At 39.4% G+C, this 18,912-nt stretch overlaps 1 protein-coding gene across 8 annotated transcripts in view; it reads right to left on the bottom strand.

Annotated features, from left to right (window-relative positions):
- The window catches only part of Ttc37 (tetratricopeptide repeat domain 37), a 91,614-nt gene that overhangs the window by 13,888 nt on the left and 58,814 nt on the right, over positions 1-18,912 (bottom strand). For all 8 annotated transcript variants that reach the window (XR_001780777.2, XM_006517233.3, XM_017315489.2 and 5 more), the window contains 2 exons: positions 2,991-3,112; positions 1,084-1,242 (listed from right to left, as the gene is read on the bottom strand). Coding sequence is in view for 7 of the 8 variants with exons in the window: in XM_006517233.3 (XP_006517296.1) it covers positions 1,084-1,242; positions 2,991-3,112 (281 nt within the window). In the remaining variant the exon portion in view is untranslated. The remainder of the gene's footprint in view (positions 1-1,083; positions 1,243-2,990; positions 3,113-18,912) is intronic.

Below are 18,912 nucleotides of genomic sequence, written 5' to 3'. Positions count from 1 at the left end.
AAGTGTTTGTCCCGTTATCTTTCCTGTGCTGTTGGGTATAAATGCTAAGGTTGTTATGAATTTCCTCTTGGATGCTAGAGCTGACACTGCTCAGTCCTTTTCTGTTCTTGGAATGTCTCCGTTTTTAGGACTGGAATAAATCTGGCTTTATAGATTATATTCAAAAGCATTTTAATCTCTTTGATTTTCAAGAGAATCTTGAATAGAACTGGTGTTATTTCTTCCTTAAATGTCTGCACTTTGCATCAGTTTCAGCACTTCAACCTTCCAGGCTCCTACAAAGATGGCCCTGTATGATCTACTTATAGCATTCAAGAACCTTTCTAGTTCCAAAGTCCTGAAGTCTTCCACATTCCTTTACAAAATCCATGATCAGGTCTTTTAAGCAATTACCCACACTCTGGTAACAATGTCTGTATTAATTACTTTCTGTTCTTGTGCTAAAACACCACGACCCAAAGTGACTTTTGGAATACAGTTTATTTTGGTGTGCATTATGGCAGGGATGGTGGCAGCTGGATGCAGCAGGCATGGCAACAGGAACAGGAAGCAGAGAGAGCAAACCAGCAATGAGCCAAGGCCACATACTCTCAAAGCCAACCCCTGAGACACATTTCTTCCTAAAAGGCCACAGTTTTCAAATATCTCCAAATCGTGCCATTAACAAGGAACAGGCATTCAAAACACACTTTCATTCAAACCACCCTGGAGCCATGAGCCAACATAACCCCCTCCCTTATGTTGCTCTTATCACATATTCTCTCAAAGAAGCAGGAAAAGTAACTAAGACAGTGAGTGGCCTTATAAAACCGAACATGTAGTCTGGTTACATTAACTCAAAGTAAAAGACAGGGTTCTGCCATTGTTTTCAACTGAGGACATTTACAACCAACAATTAAGAATGGCTTAAAACATTATAGAAACAGGTCCTAAGCCAATATTAAATTTTCAAAATACTCTTCAGATTTGGAAACTGGCAAATATAGTCTAACAGCAAGACTTAAATAGAGATGGAGGATATGGCTCAACTAGCATCACAGCATATTTTGATTTAGGACTCACATGGGAAAGCAGAGAACTCACCTGCCATGCCGGGACAGAGGTTGAGTTGGACATGACTGTTTTTTGCAGTTCTTCCAGTACAGCATCTGGGAGGGGCTTCTGTGACTCCAGGAGTGACATACACTGAACTTGTCTCAACAGTAAGATAACAGCTGGCTGGTCAGGGTTACTTTTCAAACTCTAAAAATTAAATCCCAAATAGAAACATATCAAATAGGCTCTAAACTGAAATAAGTAAAAGGCAATTACACTGTACTCCATGCTAAAACATTTTATTCTCCTTAATTTAAACCTTTTTTTTTTTTTGGCTATTGCAAAAACAGGTTCAAAAGTTAAATAAATAAGATGCTACACAGCCTGAGAATACTAAAGCATATGTACACTTAAATACTCTTTCACATAAGTAGTAGTGCTGTAGTGCTTGAGTCACAAAGTTTAGATTTAATATGCCCCGTTGAGTCGGTTTATTCTCAGGTATTATACTAAGGTTCTGAACGTAAAACTCACCCAAGAAACATAAAAAGCAAAGGTTATCACTATTACAGTGGGACATACCATACTGCATGATTAATGTAACATTTCTAGTTACTTATGAAGTATAGTGCCATAACTTAATACATATATTATGATATCAGAATAATTATAATTTTCATCTCAAATGTCAGTTCTGTAGGTTGGCAAACTTGCAACTCTTCTGTGTTGCTCCTCTTCAGAGAATGCTTGTGTATTTTTCTCTCATTAGCTCAAAGTCCAACATAAATCTAAAGTGTATTTGAAGGCTTTATCCTAAGAGAGACTAAAACTATAAAATGAAAGGGACAGACTCATAAAGCATTCCACATTCTAGCAGAGAGGACATTACAACTGCTAATTTATGCTTAGTCAGCATCCACAATATAATTAATACACTGTCCTGGATATAGAGCAGGTAGAATCCTTCACATGAAAGAAAATATGTCATTCTGCTTTTCAAAGAATTGAAGGACAAAAGGGATCATGAAAGACCATTTTTATCTCTCTGTAAAATTTGTTTCTCACTTAAACCATTTCAAAGAAAACAACATACTTGCTCTCGTATTTATGAGACATAAGCATCCAGAAAAAAGCCATGTTTAAAACTCTTCTTTTTAGTAGGTCCACGAAACCTTTACCTGATTAACTGATTGAATAAATATTTATTTAGTCACTCTATGTGGCAAGAAAGATGCTAACAATCTACCCATAAAACCTGCCAGCAGAGAGCCACACAGCCCTAATCCATGGAGACAAAAAAGCAGTTCCAGGCAGCAGACAGTAATCTTCAGTCATTCTACTGCTTCAGAACTTGGAACAGTGAACACATTCTTGAGAACAGTATGCTAACGGGAGTAATCAGAGAGCAAAGCAATGGTACCCTAAGCAAAACAAACAGTCTGTACACAGAGTCCAGACAGGGGCTGGGCAGAAGTGGTTAAGAGACCTTGTTGAGGACTGAGTTCAATTCCCAGCGCCCACACAATGCAGCTTATTACTGCCTATAATTCCAGCACCAGGATACATGATACCCTGTGATCTCCTCATACACTGACACGCATAAACACACATGAATAGATAATAATAAAATTTCTATTGCAAAAAGACTATGAGAGTTTTAGAAGCAGAATAGTACTAGCAATACACTTCTAGTTGCTGTGAGCTTCTTGGCAAATACTTAATATTTTTCAAAATGAATTTTCTCAGTCATAAAAAGCTTGACAATCATAAACACGTGCATCATTGATTGTTATAAAGCCCAGAAAAAGTAATGCTAAATGGAAGGACTGACTTGCAGTAAGTAGCCAATGAACGTTGTGTGCTATTACTACCACCCTATACTCTAAGTACTACATGCTAGAGTTTTACTGAAGACAAAAAAGCATAACTTTCAATGTTTAATTCCACAATAGTACCTGTGTGCACAGAGATTCAGCTTCAGATGTTTTTCCTGTGTCAATCAGACCAGTGACAACTTGTGAGAAAGACCACTTTTCAAGCGACTGGTTGTAATTTTGCAAAATTTCTTTGTCCTTAACTGTAAAACAAACAAACAAAAAAAGAGATCAATGCTACCATCTTATGTTCTGTATAATGTGCTCTCAAGGGGAGGATCATTTGCTAACAATTTTCACAGGTTCACTTTACATACTTTTTCTTAGAGACACGGTCTTTATAACCCAAGCTGACCTCACACTCACATTTCTGAAATCTCACAATTACCACGACACTCAGTGCCTGGGCACTAGACCACCACAGATGTACTATGAATATTTCTGATTGATATCTTAAGTATATACCCTGTATAAAACAATGAAAGTTTACGAAAAAATAATGAGCAATTTCTATAGTGTAACTAAAGTAAAAGCAGCTACATCAACTCTGAAGAGTTGTAGCTTATACCCTGGCAGACAAATGCTACAGCTGAGGCAGGACACAAGGTCACCATTAGCAAACGCCTTTGCCCGTCCCTGTGTAATCACTTCTGTTTCCAGCTCATCCAAGCTCCCTTATCCTCTGCTGCTGAGAAATGCCACTCAGATTTCACATTCTATAATTTTACATGAATGGCATCTTTAATTGCATTCATGTTCAAGTTTGTGGGACAAACCCCACCCAAGTGTTAGTGCAATATCTTTCCTGTGCTGTTGGGTATAAATGCTAAGGTTGTTATGAATTTCCTCTTGGATGCTAGAGCTGACACTGCTCAGTCCTTTTCTGTTCTTGGAATGTCTCTGGTTTTAGGGCTGGAATAAATCTGGCTTCATAGATAATATTCAAAAGCATTTTAATCTCTTTGATTTTCAAGAGAACCTTGAATAGAACTGGTGTTATTTCTTCCTTAAATATATGGTAGAATTCATCAGTGGCATCATCTGGTCTTACAAAGCTTTCCTCATGAGATTTCACTCTTGATATCCTTAGTAGACATGTAGCTATTGATTTATTTCTGCTTAAGCAAACTTTGTGTCTTACAGAATTTTATTATTTTTTCTGAGTTGTCAAAAGTCAGGACATGAAGTTGCTGTTGAAATATTAACATGTTAATAGCTGCAGTGACATACTGTCATTCAAATGGTTGTTTATCTTCTTTTTCTTAGCTCATATAAGTGTAGATTTATTAACTGTACTGCTCTTCTAAAAAAAACCCACATTTTTTCAATCTATTAATTTTTCTTTGTCTTATCGAACAGATTCCTATCTTATCTTTCCCATTTCTTTTTTCTTAATTAGTTATTTTCTTCATTTACATTTCCAGTGCTATCCCAAAAGTCCCCCATACCCTCCCCCCCACTCCCCTACCCACCCACTCCCACTTCTTGGCCCTGGCGTTCCCCTGTACTGACGCATATAAAGTTTGCATGACCAATGGGCCACTCTCTCCACTGATTGCCGACTAGGCCATCTTCTGATACATATACAGTTAGAGACACGAGCTCCAGGGGGGTACTGGTTAGCTCCTTGAGTACTTTCTCTAGCTCCTCCACTGGGGGCCCTGTGATCCATCCAATAGCTGACTGTGAGGATCCACTTCTGTGTTTGCTAGGCCCCGGCATAGTCTCACAAGAGACAGCTATATCTGGGTCCTCTTAGCAAAATCTTGCTAGTGTATGCAATGGTGTCAGCTTTTGGAGACTGATTATGGGATAGATCCCCAGATATGGCAGACTCTAGATGGTCCATCCTTTTGTCTCAGCTCATAACTTTGTTTCTGTAACTCCTTCCATGGGTGTTTTGTTCCCAATTCTAAGAAGGGGCAAAGTGTCCACACTTTGGTCTTCTTTCTTCTTGATTTTCATGTGTTTCTCAAATTGTATCATATATAGTGGGTATTCTAAGTTTCTGGGCTAATATCCACTTATCAGAGAGTACATATCATGTGAGTTCTTTTGTGATTCAGTTACCTCACTCAGGATGATGCCCTCCAGGTCCATCCATTTGCCAAGGAATTTCATGAATTCATTCTTTTTAACAGCTGAGTAGTACTAGACTGTGTAAATGTACCACATTTTCTGTATCCATTCCTCTGTTGAGGGGCATCTGGGCTCTTTCCAGCTTCTGGCTATTATAAATAAGGCTGCTAGGAACATAGTGGAGCATGTGTCCTTCTTACCAGTTGGAATATCTTCTGGATATATGCTCAAGAGATATATTGCAGTTTCCTCCGTTAGTACTATATCCAATTTTCTGAGGAACCGCCAGACTGATTTCCAGAGTGGTTCTACAAGCTTGCAATCCCACCAACAATGGAGGAGTGTTCCTCTTTCTCCACATCTCCAGCATCAGCTCTCACCTGAATTCTTGATCTTAGCCATTCTGACTGGTGTAAGGTGGAATCTCAGGGTTGCTTTGATTTGCATTTCCCTGATGATTAGGGATGCTGAACATTTTTTCAGGTGCTTCTCAGCCATTTGGTATTTCTCAGGTGAGAATTCTTTGTTTAGCTCTGAGCCCCATTTTTAATGGGGTTATTTGATTTTCTGGAGTCCACCTTCTTGAGTTCTTTATATATATTGGATATTAGTCCCCTATCCGATTTAGGATAGGTAAAGATCCTTTCCCAATCTGTTGGTGGCGTTTTTGTCTTATTGACAGTATCATTTGCCTTACAGAAGCTTTGCAATTTTATGAGATTCCATTTCTTGATTCTTGATCTTACTGCACAAGCCATTGCTGTTCTATTCAGGAATTTTTTCCCCTGTGCCCAATTCTTCGAGGCTTTTCCCCACTTTCTCCTCTATAAGTTTCAGTGTCTCTGGTTTTATGTGGAGTTCCTTAATCCACTTAGATTTGACCTTAGTACAAGGAGATAGGAATGAATCAATTCGCATTCTTCTACATGATAACCGCCAGTTGTGCCAGCACTATTTGTTAAAAATCCTGTCTTTTTTCCACTGGATGGTTTTAGCTCCCTTGTCAAAGATCAAGTGACCATAGGTGTGTGGGTTCATCTCTGGGTCTTCAATTCTATTCCATTGGTCTACTTGTCTGTCATTATACCAGTACCATGCACTTTTTATCACAATTGCTCTGTAGTACAGCTTTAGGTCAGGCATGGTGATTCCACCAGAGGTTCTTTTATTCTTGAGAAGAGTTTTTGCTATCCTAGGTTTTTTGTTATTCCAGATAAATCTGCCAATTGCCCTTCCTAATTCGTTGAAGAATTGAGTTGGAATTTTGATGGGGATTGCATTGAATCTGTAGATTGCTTTTGGCAAGATAGCCATTTTTACTATATAGATCCTGCCAATCCATGAGCATGGGAGATCTTTCCATCTTCTGAGATCTTCTTTAATTTCTTCCTTCAGAGACTTGAAGTTCTTATCATACAGATCTTTTACTTCCTTAGTTAGAGTCACGCCAAGGTATTTTATATTATTTGTGACTATTGAAAAGGGTGTTGTTTCCCTAATTTCTTTCTCATCCTGTTTATCCTTTGTGTACAGAAAGGCCATTGACTTGTTTGAGTTAATTTTATATCCAGCTACTTCACTAAAGCTGTTTATCAGGCTTAGGAGTTCTCTGGTGGAATTTTTTTTTTTTCCATTTTTTATTAGGTATTTCGCTCATTTACATTTGCAATGCTATACCAAAAGTCCCCCATAGCCACCCACCCCCTCTCCCCTACCCACCCACTCCCCTTTTATGGCCCTGGCGTTCCCCTGTACTGGGGCATATAAAGTTTGCGTGTCCAATGGGCCTCTCTTTCCAGTGATGGCCGACTAGGCCATCTTTTGATGCATATGCAGCTAGAGTCAAGAGCTCCGGGGTACTGGTTAGTTCATAATGTTGTTCCACCTATAGGGTTGCAGATCCCTTTAGCTTCTTTGGTACTTTCTCTAGCTCCTTCATTGGGGGCCATGTGATCCATCCAATAGCCGACTGTGAGCATCCACTTCTATGTTTGCTAGGCCCAGGCATACTCTGACAAGAGACAGCTATATCAGGGTCCTTTCAGCATAATCTTGCTAGTGTATGCAATGGTGTCAGCATTTGGAAGCTGATTATGGGATGGATCCCCGGATATGGTAGTGTCTACATGGTCCATCCTTTTATCTCAACTCCAAACTTTGTCTCTGTAACTCCTTCCAAGGGTGTTTTGCTCCCACTTCTAAGGAGGGGCATAGTGTTCACACTTCAGTCTTCATTTTTCTTGAGTTTCATGTGTTTAGGAAATTGTATCTTATATCTTGGGTATCTTAGGTTTTGGGCTAATATCCACTTATCAGTGAGTACATATTGTGTGAGTTCCTTTGTGAATGTGTTACCTCACTCAGGATGATGCCCTCCAGGTCCATCCATTTGGCCAGGAATTTCATAAATTCATTCTTTTTAATAGCTGAGTAGTACTCCATTGTGTAGATGTACCACATCTTCTGTATCCATTCCTCTGTTGAGGGGCATCTGGGTTCCTTCCAGCTTCTGGCTATTATAAATAAGGCTGCTATGAACATAGTGGAGCATGTGTCCTTCTTACCAGTTGGGGCATCTTCTGGATATATGCCCAGGAGAGGTATTGCTGGATCCTCCGGTAGTACTATATCCAGTTTTCTGAGGAACCGCCAGACTGATCTCCAGAGTGGTTGTACAAGCCTGCAATCCCACCAACAATGGAGGAGTGTTCCTCTTTCTCCACATCCACGCCAGCATCTGCTGTCACCTGAATTTTTGATCTTAGCCATTCTGACTGGTGTGAGGTGGAATCTCAGGGTTGTTTTGATTTGCATTTCCCTGATGATTAAGGATGTTGAGCATTTTTTCAGGTGCTTCTCTGCCATTCGGTATTCCTCAGGTGAGAATTCTTTGTTCAGTTCTGAGCCCCATTTTTTAATGGGGTTATTTGATTTTCTGAAGTTCACCTTCTTGAGTTCTTTATATATGTTGGATATTAGTCCCCTATCTGATTTAGGATAGGTAAAGATCCTTTCCCAATCTGTTGGTGGTCTTTTTGTCCTATTGACGGTGTCTTTTGCCTTGCAGAAACTTTGGAGTTTCATTAGGTCCCATTTGTCAATTCTCGATCTTACAGAGCAAGCCATTGCTGTTCTGTTCAGGAATCTTTCCCCTGTACCCATATCTTCAAGGCTTTTCCCCACTTTCTCCTCTATAAGTTTCAGTGTCTCTGGTTTTATGTGAAGTTCCTTGATCCACTTAGATTTGACCTTAGTACAAGGAGATAAGTATGGATCGATTCGCATTCTTCTACATGATAACAACCAGTTGTGCCAGCACCAATTGTTGAAAATGCTGTCTTTCTTCCACTGGATGGTTTTAGCTCCCTTGTCGAAGATCAAGTGACCATAGGTGTGTGGGTTCATTTCTGGGTCTTCAATTCTATTCCATTGGTCTACTTGTCTGTCTCTATACCAGTACCATGCAGTTTTTATCACAATTGCCCTGTAGTAAAGCTTTAGGTCAGGCATGGTGATTCCACCAGAGGTTCTTTTATCCTTGAGAAGAGTTTTTGCTATCCTAGGTTTTTTGTTATTCCAGATGAATTTGCAAATTGCTCCTTCTAATTCGTTGAAGAATTGAGTTGGAATTTTGATGGGGATTGCATTGAATCTGTAGATTGCTTTTGGCAAGATAGCCATTTTTACAATGTTGATCCTGCCAATCCATGAGCATGGGAGATCTTTCCATCTTCTGAGATCTTCTTTAATTTCTTTCTTCAGAGACTTGAAGTTTTTATCATACAGATCTTTTACTTCCTTAGTTAGAGTCACGCCGAGATATTTTATATTATTTGTGACTATTGAGAACGGTGTTGTTTCCCTAATTTCTTTCTCAGCCTGTTTATTCTTTGTGTAGAGAAAGGCCATTGACTTGTTTGAGTTAATTTTATATCCAGCTACTTCACCGAAGCTGTTTATTAGGTTTAGGAGATTTCTTGTGGAATTTTTAGGGTCACTTATATACAGTATCATATTATCTGCAAATAGTGATATTTTGACTTCTTCCTTTCCAATTTGTATCCCCTTGATCTCCTTTTGTTGTCTAATTGCTCTGGCTAGGACTTCAAGTACAATGTTGAATAGGTAGGGAGAGAGTGGACAGCATGTTTAGTCCCTGATTTTAGTGGGATTGCCTCCAGCTTCTCACCATTTACTTTGATGTTGGCTACTGGTTTGCTGTAGATTGCTTTTATCATGTTTAGGTATAGGCCTTGAATTCCTGATCTTTCCAAGACTTTTCTCATGAAGGGGTGTTGGATTTTGTCAAATGCTTTCTCCGCATCTAACGAGATGATCATGTGGTTTTTATCTTTGAGTTTGTTTATATAGTGGATTATGTTGATGGATTTCCGTATATTAAACCATCCCTGCATCCCTGGAATGAAACCTACTTGGTCAGGATGGATGATTGTTTTGATGTGTTCTTGGATTCGGTTAGCGAGAATTTTATTGATGATTTTTGCATCTACATTCATAACGGAAATTGGTCTGAAGTTCTCTATCTTTGTTGGGTCTTTCTGAGGTTTAGATATCAGAGTAATTGTGGCTTCATAGAATGAATTGGGTAAAGTACCTTCTGCTTCTATTTTGTGGAATAGTTTGTGCAGAACTGGAATTAGATCTTCTTTGAAGGTCTGACAGAACTCTGTACTAAACCCATCTGGTCCTGGGCTTTCTTTGGTTGGGAGACTATTAATGACTGCTTCTATTTCTTTAGGGGATATAGGACTGTTTAGATCATTAACCTGATACTGATTTAACTTTGCTACCTGGTATCTGTCTAGAAATTTTTCCATTTCATCCAGGTTTTCCAGTTTTGTTGAGTATAGCCTTTTGTAGAAGGATCTGATGGTGTTTTGGATTTCTTCAGGATCTGTTGTTATGTCTCCCTTTTCATTTCTGATTTTGTTAATTAGGATGCTGTCCCTGTGCCCTCTAGTGAGTCTGGCTAAGGGCTTATCTATCTTGTTGATTTTCTCAAAGAACCAGCTCCTCGTTTGGTTGATTCTTTGAATAGTTCTTCTTGTTTCCACTTGGTTGATTTTGCCCCTAAGTTTGATTATTTCCTGCAGTCTACTCCTCCTGGGTGAATTTGCTTCCTTTTGTTCTAGAGCTTTTAGGTATGCTGTCAAGCTGCTAATGTGTGCTCTCTCTAGTTTCTTTTTGGAGGCACTCAGAGCTATGAGTTTTCCTCTTAGAAATGCTTTCATTGTGTTTCATAAGTTTGGGTATGTTGTGGCTTCATTTTCATTAAACTCTAAAAAGTCTTTAATTTCTTTCTTTATTCCTTCCTTGACCAAGATATCATTGAGAAGAGTGTTGTTCGATTTCCATGTGAATGTTGGCTTTCTATTATTTATGTTGTTATTGAAGATCAGCCTTAGTCCATGGTGATCTGATAGGATGCATGGGACAATTTCAATATTTTTTTATCTGTTGAGGCCTGTTTTGTGACCAATTATATGGTCAATTTTGGAGAAGGTAGCATGAGGTGCTGATAAGAAGGTATATCCTTTTGTTTTAGGATAAAATGCTCTGTAGATATCTGTTAAATCCATTTGTTTCATAACTTCTGTTAGTTTCACTGTGTCCCTGTTTAGTTTCTGTTTCCATGTTCTGTCCATTGATGAAAGTGGTGTGTTGAAGTCTCCCACTATTATTTTGTGAGGTGCAAATCTTTCCCATTTCTTTATGCATCTTACTTGGGTTTAACTTATCTTTTGTTTTTAGATTCCTAAAATAGAAGCTGATATCATTAATTTGAGGGTAGCGGTCTTCCATTCCCAGTGTAACCACTTAATATGTTAAAACTACTCTAAGCCGTGCTTTAGTCATGTTCTACAGTTCTTACACACGGTGCAAACTTTAACTCACTTAAAAAATATTTCCTAATGTTCCTTAGGACTTGTTATTTGGTCTAGCTTATTAGGAAGTGTGCTATTAATTTCCAAATATTTAAGAATTCCCAGTTAAAAGTCTTTTATTTACTTCCAAAAGATGGGGAACTTAATTAGCCTTCCACTAAAGGCTTCCTGTGTAGAAGACAAAAAACAGCCAGTTCAAACTGACTGTAGGCAGCCTATTCTTGCAAAGTGAGGGCAAAGGGCAGACAAAGAAGCATGGTGATGCTCACAGATCAGTCACAGACTCACTGAGACTGAGACCACCTCCGCACAGGGCCACTGAATGTGTTCTGTACTACACCACCTCACCATACCACTAAAGGCTTATAGCCGCTACATTAACCCTGACGAGGCTAGAAAGAAAAAGAAATTCAAGTGTAAAAGATACAGTTTGTAGAGCAGAGCAAGCATCAGGACTGGAGTCAGAACTACAGGGATGCTGCAATACAGCAGGAATGCTAGAATTATTAGAAATTAACAGCTATGACTAATATGGTAAAATTTTCCATTAATTAAGCAGACAACAGACAACAAGAAATGAGCAATGTAAATTCTGAAAAAGTCAGAAATAATAAAAGATAACAACCTACACTGTTAACAGAAACAAGTGTTCACGATAGGCTTATTGACAGGTTGCTGAGAAAAAGCTTTCTGAACTCCAGGTTATTCCACTGAAATCACCCAAACAGTAAAACAAAGAGAAAACATAATGAATGTAATAGAAGGGATTTCCAGGAACCATAGGGCAACTATGAAAGACCTAAGTAAACCTAATGAAGTTGCAGAAGAAGCAAGAGAAGGGAACATATTTAGAACCATAATGACTGAGAATGTCCCCAAATTAACACTGGACACAAGCACCAGCAAGGAAGCACAGAGGACACCGAGGAAGACGAACACCAGACAGAAACAAAACCCCAAAACTATATCCAGCCATGTTATCTTCAAACTATAGAAAATCAAAGATAAGGCAAAAACTCCACCAAGAGGCTGGAGAGGGAAAGAAAGATAACACCATATCCAGTATCTCTTCAGAAACTGTAGAAAAGAAAAGACCAAAATATTTCAAATTTTAACAAAGGAAAGAGAGATTAGAATTCTGCACCCTGAAAATTTATCCTTTAAAAAAATTTTTTTAAAAAAGTCTTCTCTAATTTATTTTTTTCCTCAAGAGACTTAAAGTTCTTGTCATATAGATCTTTCCCTTGTTTGGTTAGAATTACCCCAAGGTATTTTATATTATTTGTGACTATTTTGAACAGTGTTGTTTCTCTAATTTCTTTCTCAGCCTGTTTATGATTTGTATAAAGGAAGGCTACCGATTTATTTGAGTTAATTTTATATCCAGCCACTTTGCTGAAGTTGTTTATCAGCTGTTCTCTGGTTGAATTTTGGGGGCTGCTTATGTATACTATTGTATCATCTGCAAACAGTGATACCTTTTCTTGTCTTATTGCTCCAGTTAGAACTTTGACTACTATATTGAATAGATATGGGGAGAGTGAGCATCCATGTCTTGTCCCTGATTTTAGAAGAATTGCTTCAAGTTTCTCTCCATTTAGTTTCATGTTGGCTACTGGTTTGCTGTAGATTGCTTTTATCATGTTTAGGTATGGGCCTTGAATTCCTGATCTTTCCAATACTTTTACCATGAAGGGGTGTTGTATTCTGTCAAATGCTTTTTCAACATCTAATGAGATGATCATGTGATTTTTTTTTTGAGTTTGTTTATACAGTGGAGAGATATGTCATGCTTATGGATTGGTAGAATTATAATAGTAAAAATGGCCATCCTACCAAAAGCAATCTACACACTCAATGCAATGCCCATAGAATTCCCAGTACAATTCTTCAAAGATATGGAAAGATCAATTCTCAAATTCATCTGGAAAAACAAAAAGCACAATAGGGAAAACAATTCTTAATAATAAAAGAACTGCTGGGGAAATCACTATCACTAGCACCAAACTGTACTATAGAGCAATAGTGATAAAAATTGCATGATACTGGTACAGAGACAGACACGTTGATCAATGGAATAGAATTGAAGACCCAGAAATAAAACCACACACTTACAGACACTTGATCTTTGACAAAGAAGCTAATAATATACAATGGAATAAAGAAAGCATCTTTAATAGTGGTGCTGGTCTAATTGGCAGTTTGCATGTAGAAAAATGAAAATATTTGTCACCTTGCACAAAGTTCAAGTCCAAGTAGATCAAGGACCTTAACATAAAACAGATACACTGAATCTAATAGAAAAGAAAGTGGGAAAGAGCCTTGAACTCATTGGCACAGGGTGAAATTTCCTAAACAGAACTCCAATGGTTCAGGCTCTAAGATCAAGAATTGATAAATGGGACCTCATGAAACTGGAAAGCTTCTTATGGACATAGTCAATAAGACAAATCAGCAACCTACAGTTTGGGAAAAAAAATCTTCACTCACCCCACATCTGATAGAGGGCTAATGTCAAAAATATATAAAGAACTCAAGAAGCTAACCAACAAAAAAACCCAAACAACCTAATCAAAAACTGGGGTATAGAACTAATCTGAGAATTCACAACAGAGGAATCTAGAATGGCTGAGAAGCACCTAAAGAAGTGTTCGGAGTCTTTAGTGATCAGAGAAATACAAATCAAAATGACCCGGAGATTCTACCTTATGTACCTTATGTACTACCTTATGTACTACCTTAGTCAGAATGGCTAAAATCAAAACCTCAGGTGACAACACATGTTGATGAGGATGTCGAGAAAGAGGAACACTCCTCCATTGTTGGTGGAATTGCAAACTGGTGCAACCACTCTGGAAATCAATCTGGAGTTTCTTCAGAAAATAGGAAACAGATCTACTTGAAGACCCAGCAATACCGCTCTTGGGAATATACCCAAAAGATGCCCCACTATGCCACAGGGGCATGTGTTCCACTATGTTCATAGCAGCCATGTATATGACATCCAGAAGCTGGAAAAAACCCAGATGTCCCATGACAGAAGAATGGATACAGAAAATGTGGCTTGTTTACACAATGGAATACTACTCAGCTATTAAGACCAAGGACATCCTGAGTTTTGCAGGCAAGTGGAAGGAACTAGAAAATATCATCCTGAGTGAGGTCACTCAGACCCAAAAGTACATGCATGGTATGTACTCACTAATAAGTGGTTATTAGCCAAAAACATACAGAATACCCAGGACACAACCCACATGACTCAAGAAGGTTAACAAGCTGAAGGGCCCAAGTGAGGATGCTTCAAAACCACTTGGGACGGAAAAGAAAGCAATCATGGGAAGTAGAGGGAGGGAGGGACCTGGGTAGAAGAGCGGACATGGAGGGAAGGGGGAGAACAGGATCAGGTAGTGTGTGGGGTGAAGTAGGGGGACAGGACTGAAGCCCTGAAGGCCAGCAGAAAGAATGGAAACAGGCAACCTCGGGAGTTGGGGGGTGGACTCTTCAGAACGTACCAGAGACTTGGGATATAAGATTCTTAGGACTCAAAGAGAGGGACCTTGAAGAAAGTGCTCTACACTGGGGAGAGGGAACTTGTAGAGTCTACCTCCAGTGGAGGGATAGGACATCAAGTGGAGAGATGAGGTTGCCATCCCATAGTCAAAAGTTCCAACTCAGAATTGTTCCTGTCTGAAGGAACTGCAGGGACAAAAATGGAGAAGAGCATGAGAGAAAGGAGGTCCAGTGATAGGCCCAAAGTGGGATTCAGCTCACAAGGAGGTCCAGGGTCCTGACACTGTTACTGAGGCTGGGGTGTGCTTGCTAGGAGCCTAGCATGGCTGCCCTCTGAGAGATTCAACAAGCAGCTAAAAGATAACCTAGCCTATGGAAAGAAGCCAGGGACCCCTGTGGTTGAATTGAGGAAAAGCAGGAAGAAGCTGAGGATGAGGGTGGTCCCATGGGAAGACCAGCAGTGTCAATTGTCCTGGACCCCCAAAATCTCTCAGACACTGAACCACCAACCAGGCATCATACACCAGCTGCTGTGAGGCCCCAAAATATATACAGCAGAGGACTGCCGGGTCTGGACTCAGTCAGAGAAGATGCACCTAACCCTCAAGAGACTCGAGGCCCCAAGGAGTGGGGAGGTCTGGTGGGATGGGGGTAGGGAGGTGGGGACATCCTCTTGAAGATGGGGAGGAAGAAAAGAGGTATGGGATGGGGAACTGTCAAGGAGGCAGACTGGGAGGAGGATGCAGTCTGAACTGTAAAAAGGGATTAAGGAATAAAAATAAATAAATTAAAAAAAAAGAAAAACACAAGAAAAAATTTAAAAAAGAAATAAAGACTTTGTCAAACAAAAATTGAATGACTATGTTGCCAGTAGACCTACCTTGCAAGAATGTGAAATGATAATTCTTTTACACAGGAAGGAAGTGATTAAAGTCATTTATCAAAACTCAGAGATAAAACTCAGAGTTAAAACTCTAAAATAAAGAGTATCAGAGAGGATTTGTATTCCTATTTATTAACATGTAACAGTTAACTCAAAAATGATAGCAACAATGTCATTCAATCTTGTTTAGGAAAATAAAATTTGTAGGTAATGTTTTTGTAGGAATTTTGTTTTATAACCGTGAATACTGACGTTGTATGTGTTTCTGATTTACCCACTGGTGGAATCTGAATTAAAGCAGCTACACAAATGCTTTTTAAAGTTACTGAAAGAGGAATGTTGCAGGACTGGTTCTAGAATAAGCACTACCACACCAGTGAGGGTGAAAGAGGAGGTGTGACCAAAGCTCCTGAGAGGCCTCAAACCTGCATCTAGTTTATATTTTCATTTTACCTCTAAAATACAAGATGGGTGGGTGGGCAAGCAAGCAAGATTTTACAGAAGCATTCATGGCAGCTAGTAGGTTAAGGGCAACAGCTCACTGTTTTGGCTGTTCCTCCAGGCCACTCTATGTCAGCTGACATCTATGTCATGCTTGGCAAATGCACAGGACAAACAGTGCTTTAAGTAAATCACTACATAAATCAATCAACTAGTATCCATTTTCTACATCATTTTACTTCAGAATGGAGAATGGGAAGGCAGGGTAAAGGAGTGAATATGCGCAGGGATACCTAACTCTATAAAGGTTTTGAAACGCCACATGGAAACCTACTACTCTAGAAGACTCCTAGTATAAAAGCAATTTAAACGGAGAATGCCCCAACCCTAACAACTGATGCTTTGTAACAGGGAGGAGAATGCCCCAACCCTACCATCCAATGCCACCACTACATCAGGATATCCTACAGGCCCTTTGCTGTTGCAAGCCATAGGGTTTGCAGCTGGGTGAGACCGATGATCACTTTCTCCTATGGTAGTGTGAAGAGTGCTTCCCAGCACTGTGAGTGCTAGCCCATAGAGGGAAACATTCTAGTTGGACAACAGCTCCATTTCTCCATGTCTTCAGCAACAGGGTCTTGCTGTCATTTTGTTGTCAGTGGCATAAAAAAATGTTAAGGGAGTAACTCACCCCTTGTTAAAAAATTGGATTTAAGGCACACTCCATGAAATGGAATCCATACCTGAAACTGTTAATAAGGCCAAAACCTAACAGTAGATATGTCATGAGTCCTAGGGGTAAGACTACTACTATTAATTGACAACAGTCATCTAGGAGAAGCTAAAAACCAGCAGAGGATCTTCCTGAGATGGTTCCGCCATGCACTGTCAATCTATGATGGATTTGCTTCCTTAGGCAAGGCCAAGGAGATGACATCTGAGGAGAGGTTCCTGCTATCACTATGCTTTTCCTGTTGTGACTAACTGTTAAGGATCACAAGGTACTGACCCACCCTTCTGAGCAGATTTCTGCAGACTTACAAGGGTGTACAATCTTGTAGTGATGCTATCTAGACAAATAGAATGAGGAGTCTATAGAATTCCTGATTTGATTAAAATAATTTTAGGAAGAAAGTTTTTAGAGATCGTCTTAGTTGCTAGAAAGATATAATAAAGTTAGAATCAAGAATAGAATGTGCTTACTCCTCAGAATATTAAGTAAAGGTTACATAATAAGAAATATAATGAGCTTTCATAATTACACTAAAAGACTTGGGACAATTTTGTGTTCAAAGAAAAACATTTAGGTCCAAGGATAAAGTCACAGGTGTATACTATCATAAGGAAAGGCCATAAAAAAACCTGTAGCTTTGAACTTTTTTCCCCCTTTTTTATCAGCTATTGTCTTTATTTACATTTCAAATGTTATCCCCTTTCCTAGTTTCCCCTTCAAAAATTCCCTATCCCCCACCCCCCAACCCACCCACCCACTCCTGCTTCCTGGCCCTGGCATTCCCCTATACTGGAGCATAGAACCTTCACAGGACCAAGGGCCTCTCCTCCCATTGATGACCTACTAGGCCATCCTCTGCTACATATGCAGCTAGAGCCATGAGTCCCACCATGTGTTTTCTTTGATTGGTGGTTTAGTCCCTGGGAGCTCTGGGTGTACTGGTTAGTTCATATTGTTGTTTTGAACTTATAATGAGCACACTAGAATGAAAGCGCTGCTTTGTACTTAATATCAACATCCTTTTGTAACTCCCATTCTATGTAATTAATTTTCTAGAGACCTTTTAGTCTAAGAAGATATAAAAAGATCAGAGAAAAGAAAAAGATGTTGGTTGAATAGTTTGATTTGGAGAATTCTGCCCCATCCATCCATCCACCCACGCCCCCATCCAAATGTGTATGCCTGTTTGTCTATATGTACGTATGTAGGTATATGTGTATGCATGTAATCATCATGAATACTTGTGGAGTTGATTATGACAGATGGTCAGGCCCGGCCAGAGTATGGGTGTATGAACATTTGAATGTATATGTGTCTGTGCATATCTGCTTGTATAAAGCATCTTAATTCTTTTCCTCTCCTTCCGCTCTGTTCACAAAGAGTTAAACCACCTTAGCCAAAAAGGCTTCTGTTGACATACCAAAGAAAGGAGCACTAGCAACAAATCCTTTTACTTAATCCCCTGCAGTCTTACTTTGAAATGCTAAATGCCAGAGTCTACAGTTTCTGCCCTCAGAGGAACTTAGGCAGGTCAGCTACCTCTGTAAAGTAACTTAGACTCATGGCAGGAAAACGTTTTATTATAGAAAAGGCAACCCTAAATATCTTAGAAAACCAAGTCTTGCCCTGCTGATGCTCTTCCCCTTGGCCACCTTCAAGACAGAACCAGAAAGAATAGCTGTGGCTGCCCCCCCCCCGGCAATTAATATACTATACTAATAACATAATATACTACCACCTCCACCACCACCACCACTACCACTACCACTACCACTACCACTACTACTACTACTACTACTATTCTGTTAAATGTACAATTCAATCAAGTGAGTCCTAATGACATCACTATATCCATAGATCAGTGTGTGTCATTCAACTCTCACCAGAGAAGCCTCTTCTTGCAGTAGATAGTACTTAATACTGAAACCCACAACTGGACAATGTATAGACAGAGGAGACCTTGGAGCACTTAGCTCTTAATGAGATGTCCTTCTCAAACCCCTAGCCTCAAGGATCAGAGGTAATTGCAGAAGAGGACACAAAAAGATTCTATGAGCTAGAGGGGGTAGATGGCATCAAGGAAAAGTGTCTACCAAACAAGACAGGGCTAACGCAAATATGAATTCAAAGTGATTGTAATAGGAAGCACAAGACCTACACAATTCAAGTAGACCAAAATCACAGGGCAGATAAGGGGAAGTAGGCACAAAAGTCTCACCCCTAACCAAAAGCTATCTGCAACTGATAGCTGTGAGGAGAATGGTTTCTCTAGTGGAGTGACATTGGCTATATCAACCACACTCCAGGGTAGGCCTCATGCTCAGGAGCAGTCAACTAAGACAAAATGGACTCCATGGTTTTCATTTTGTTTTTCTTTGTTGTTGTTTGGTGTTTTTTTCCCCCCCCTTTTTTGGTTTATTTTATTTTATTGTTTTTTTTTGGTTTTTTTTT

This window comes from Mus musculus, chromosome 13 (assembly GCF_000001635.26).
Source record: "Mus musculus strain C57BL/6J chromosome 13, GRCm38.p6 C57BL/6J".
In the NCBI taxonomy this organism is placed as follows: Eukaryota; Metazoa; Chordata; class Mammalia; order Rodentia; family Muridae; genus Mus; species Mus musculus.
The sequence above is the reverse complement of the archived record's forward strand: the minus strand, read 5'-3'. Positions and strand labels throughout refer to the sequence as shown.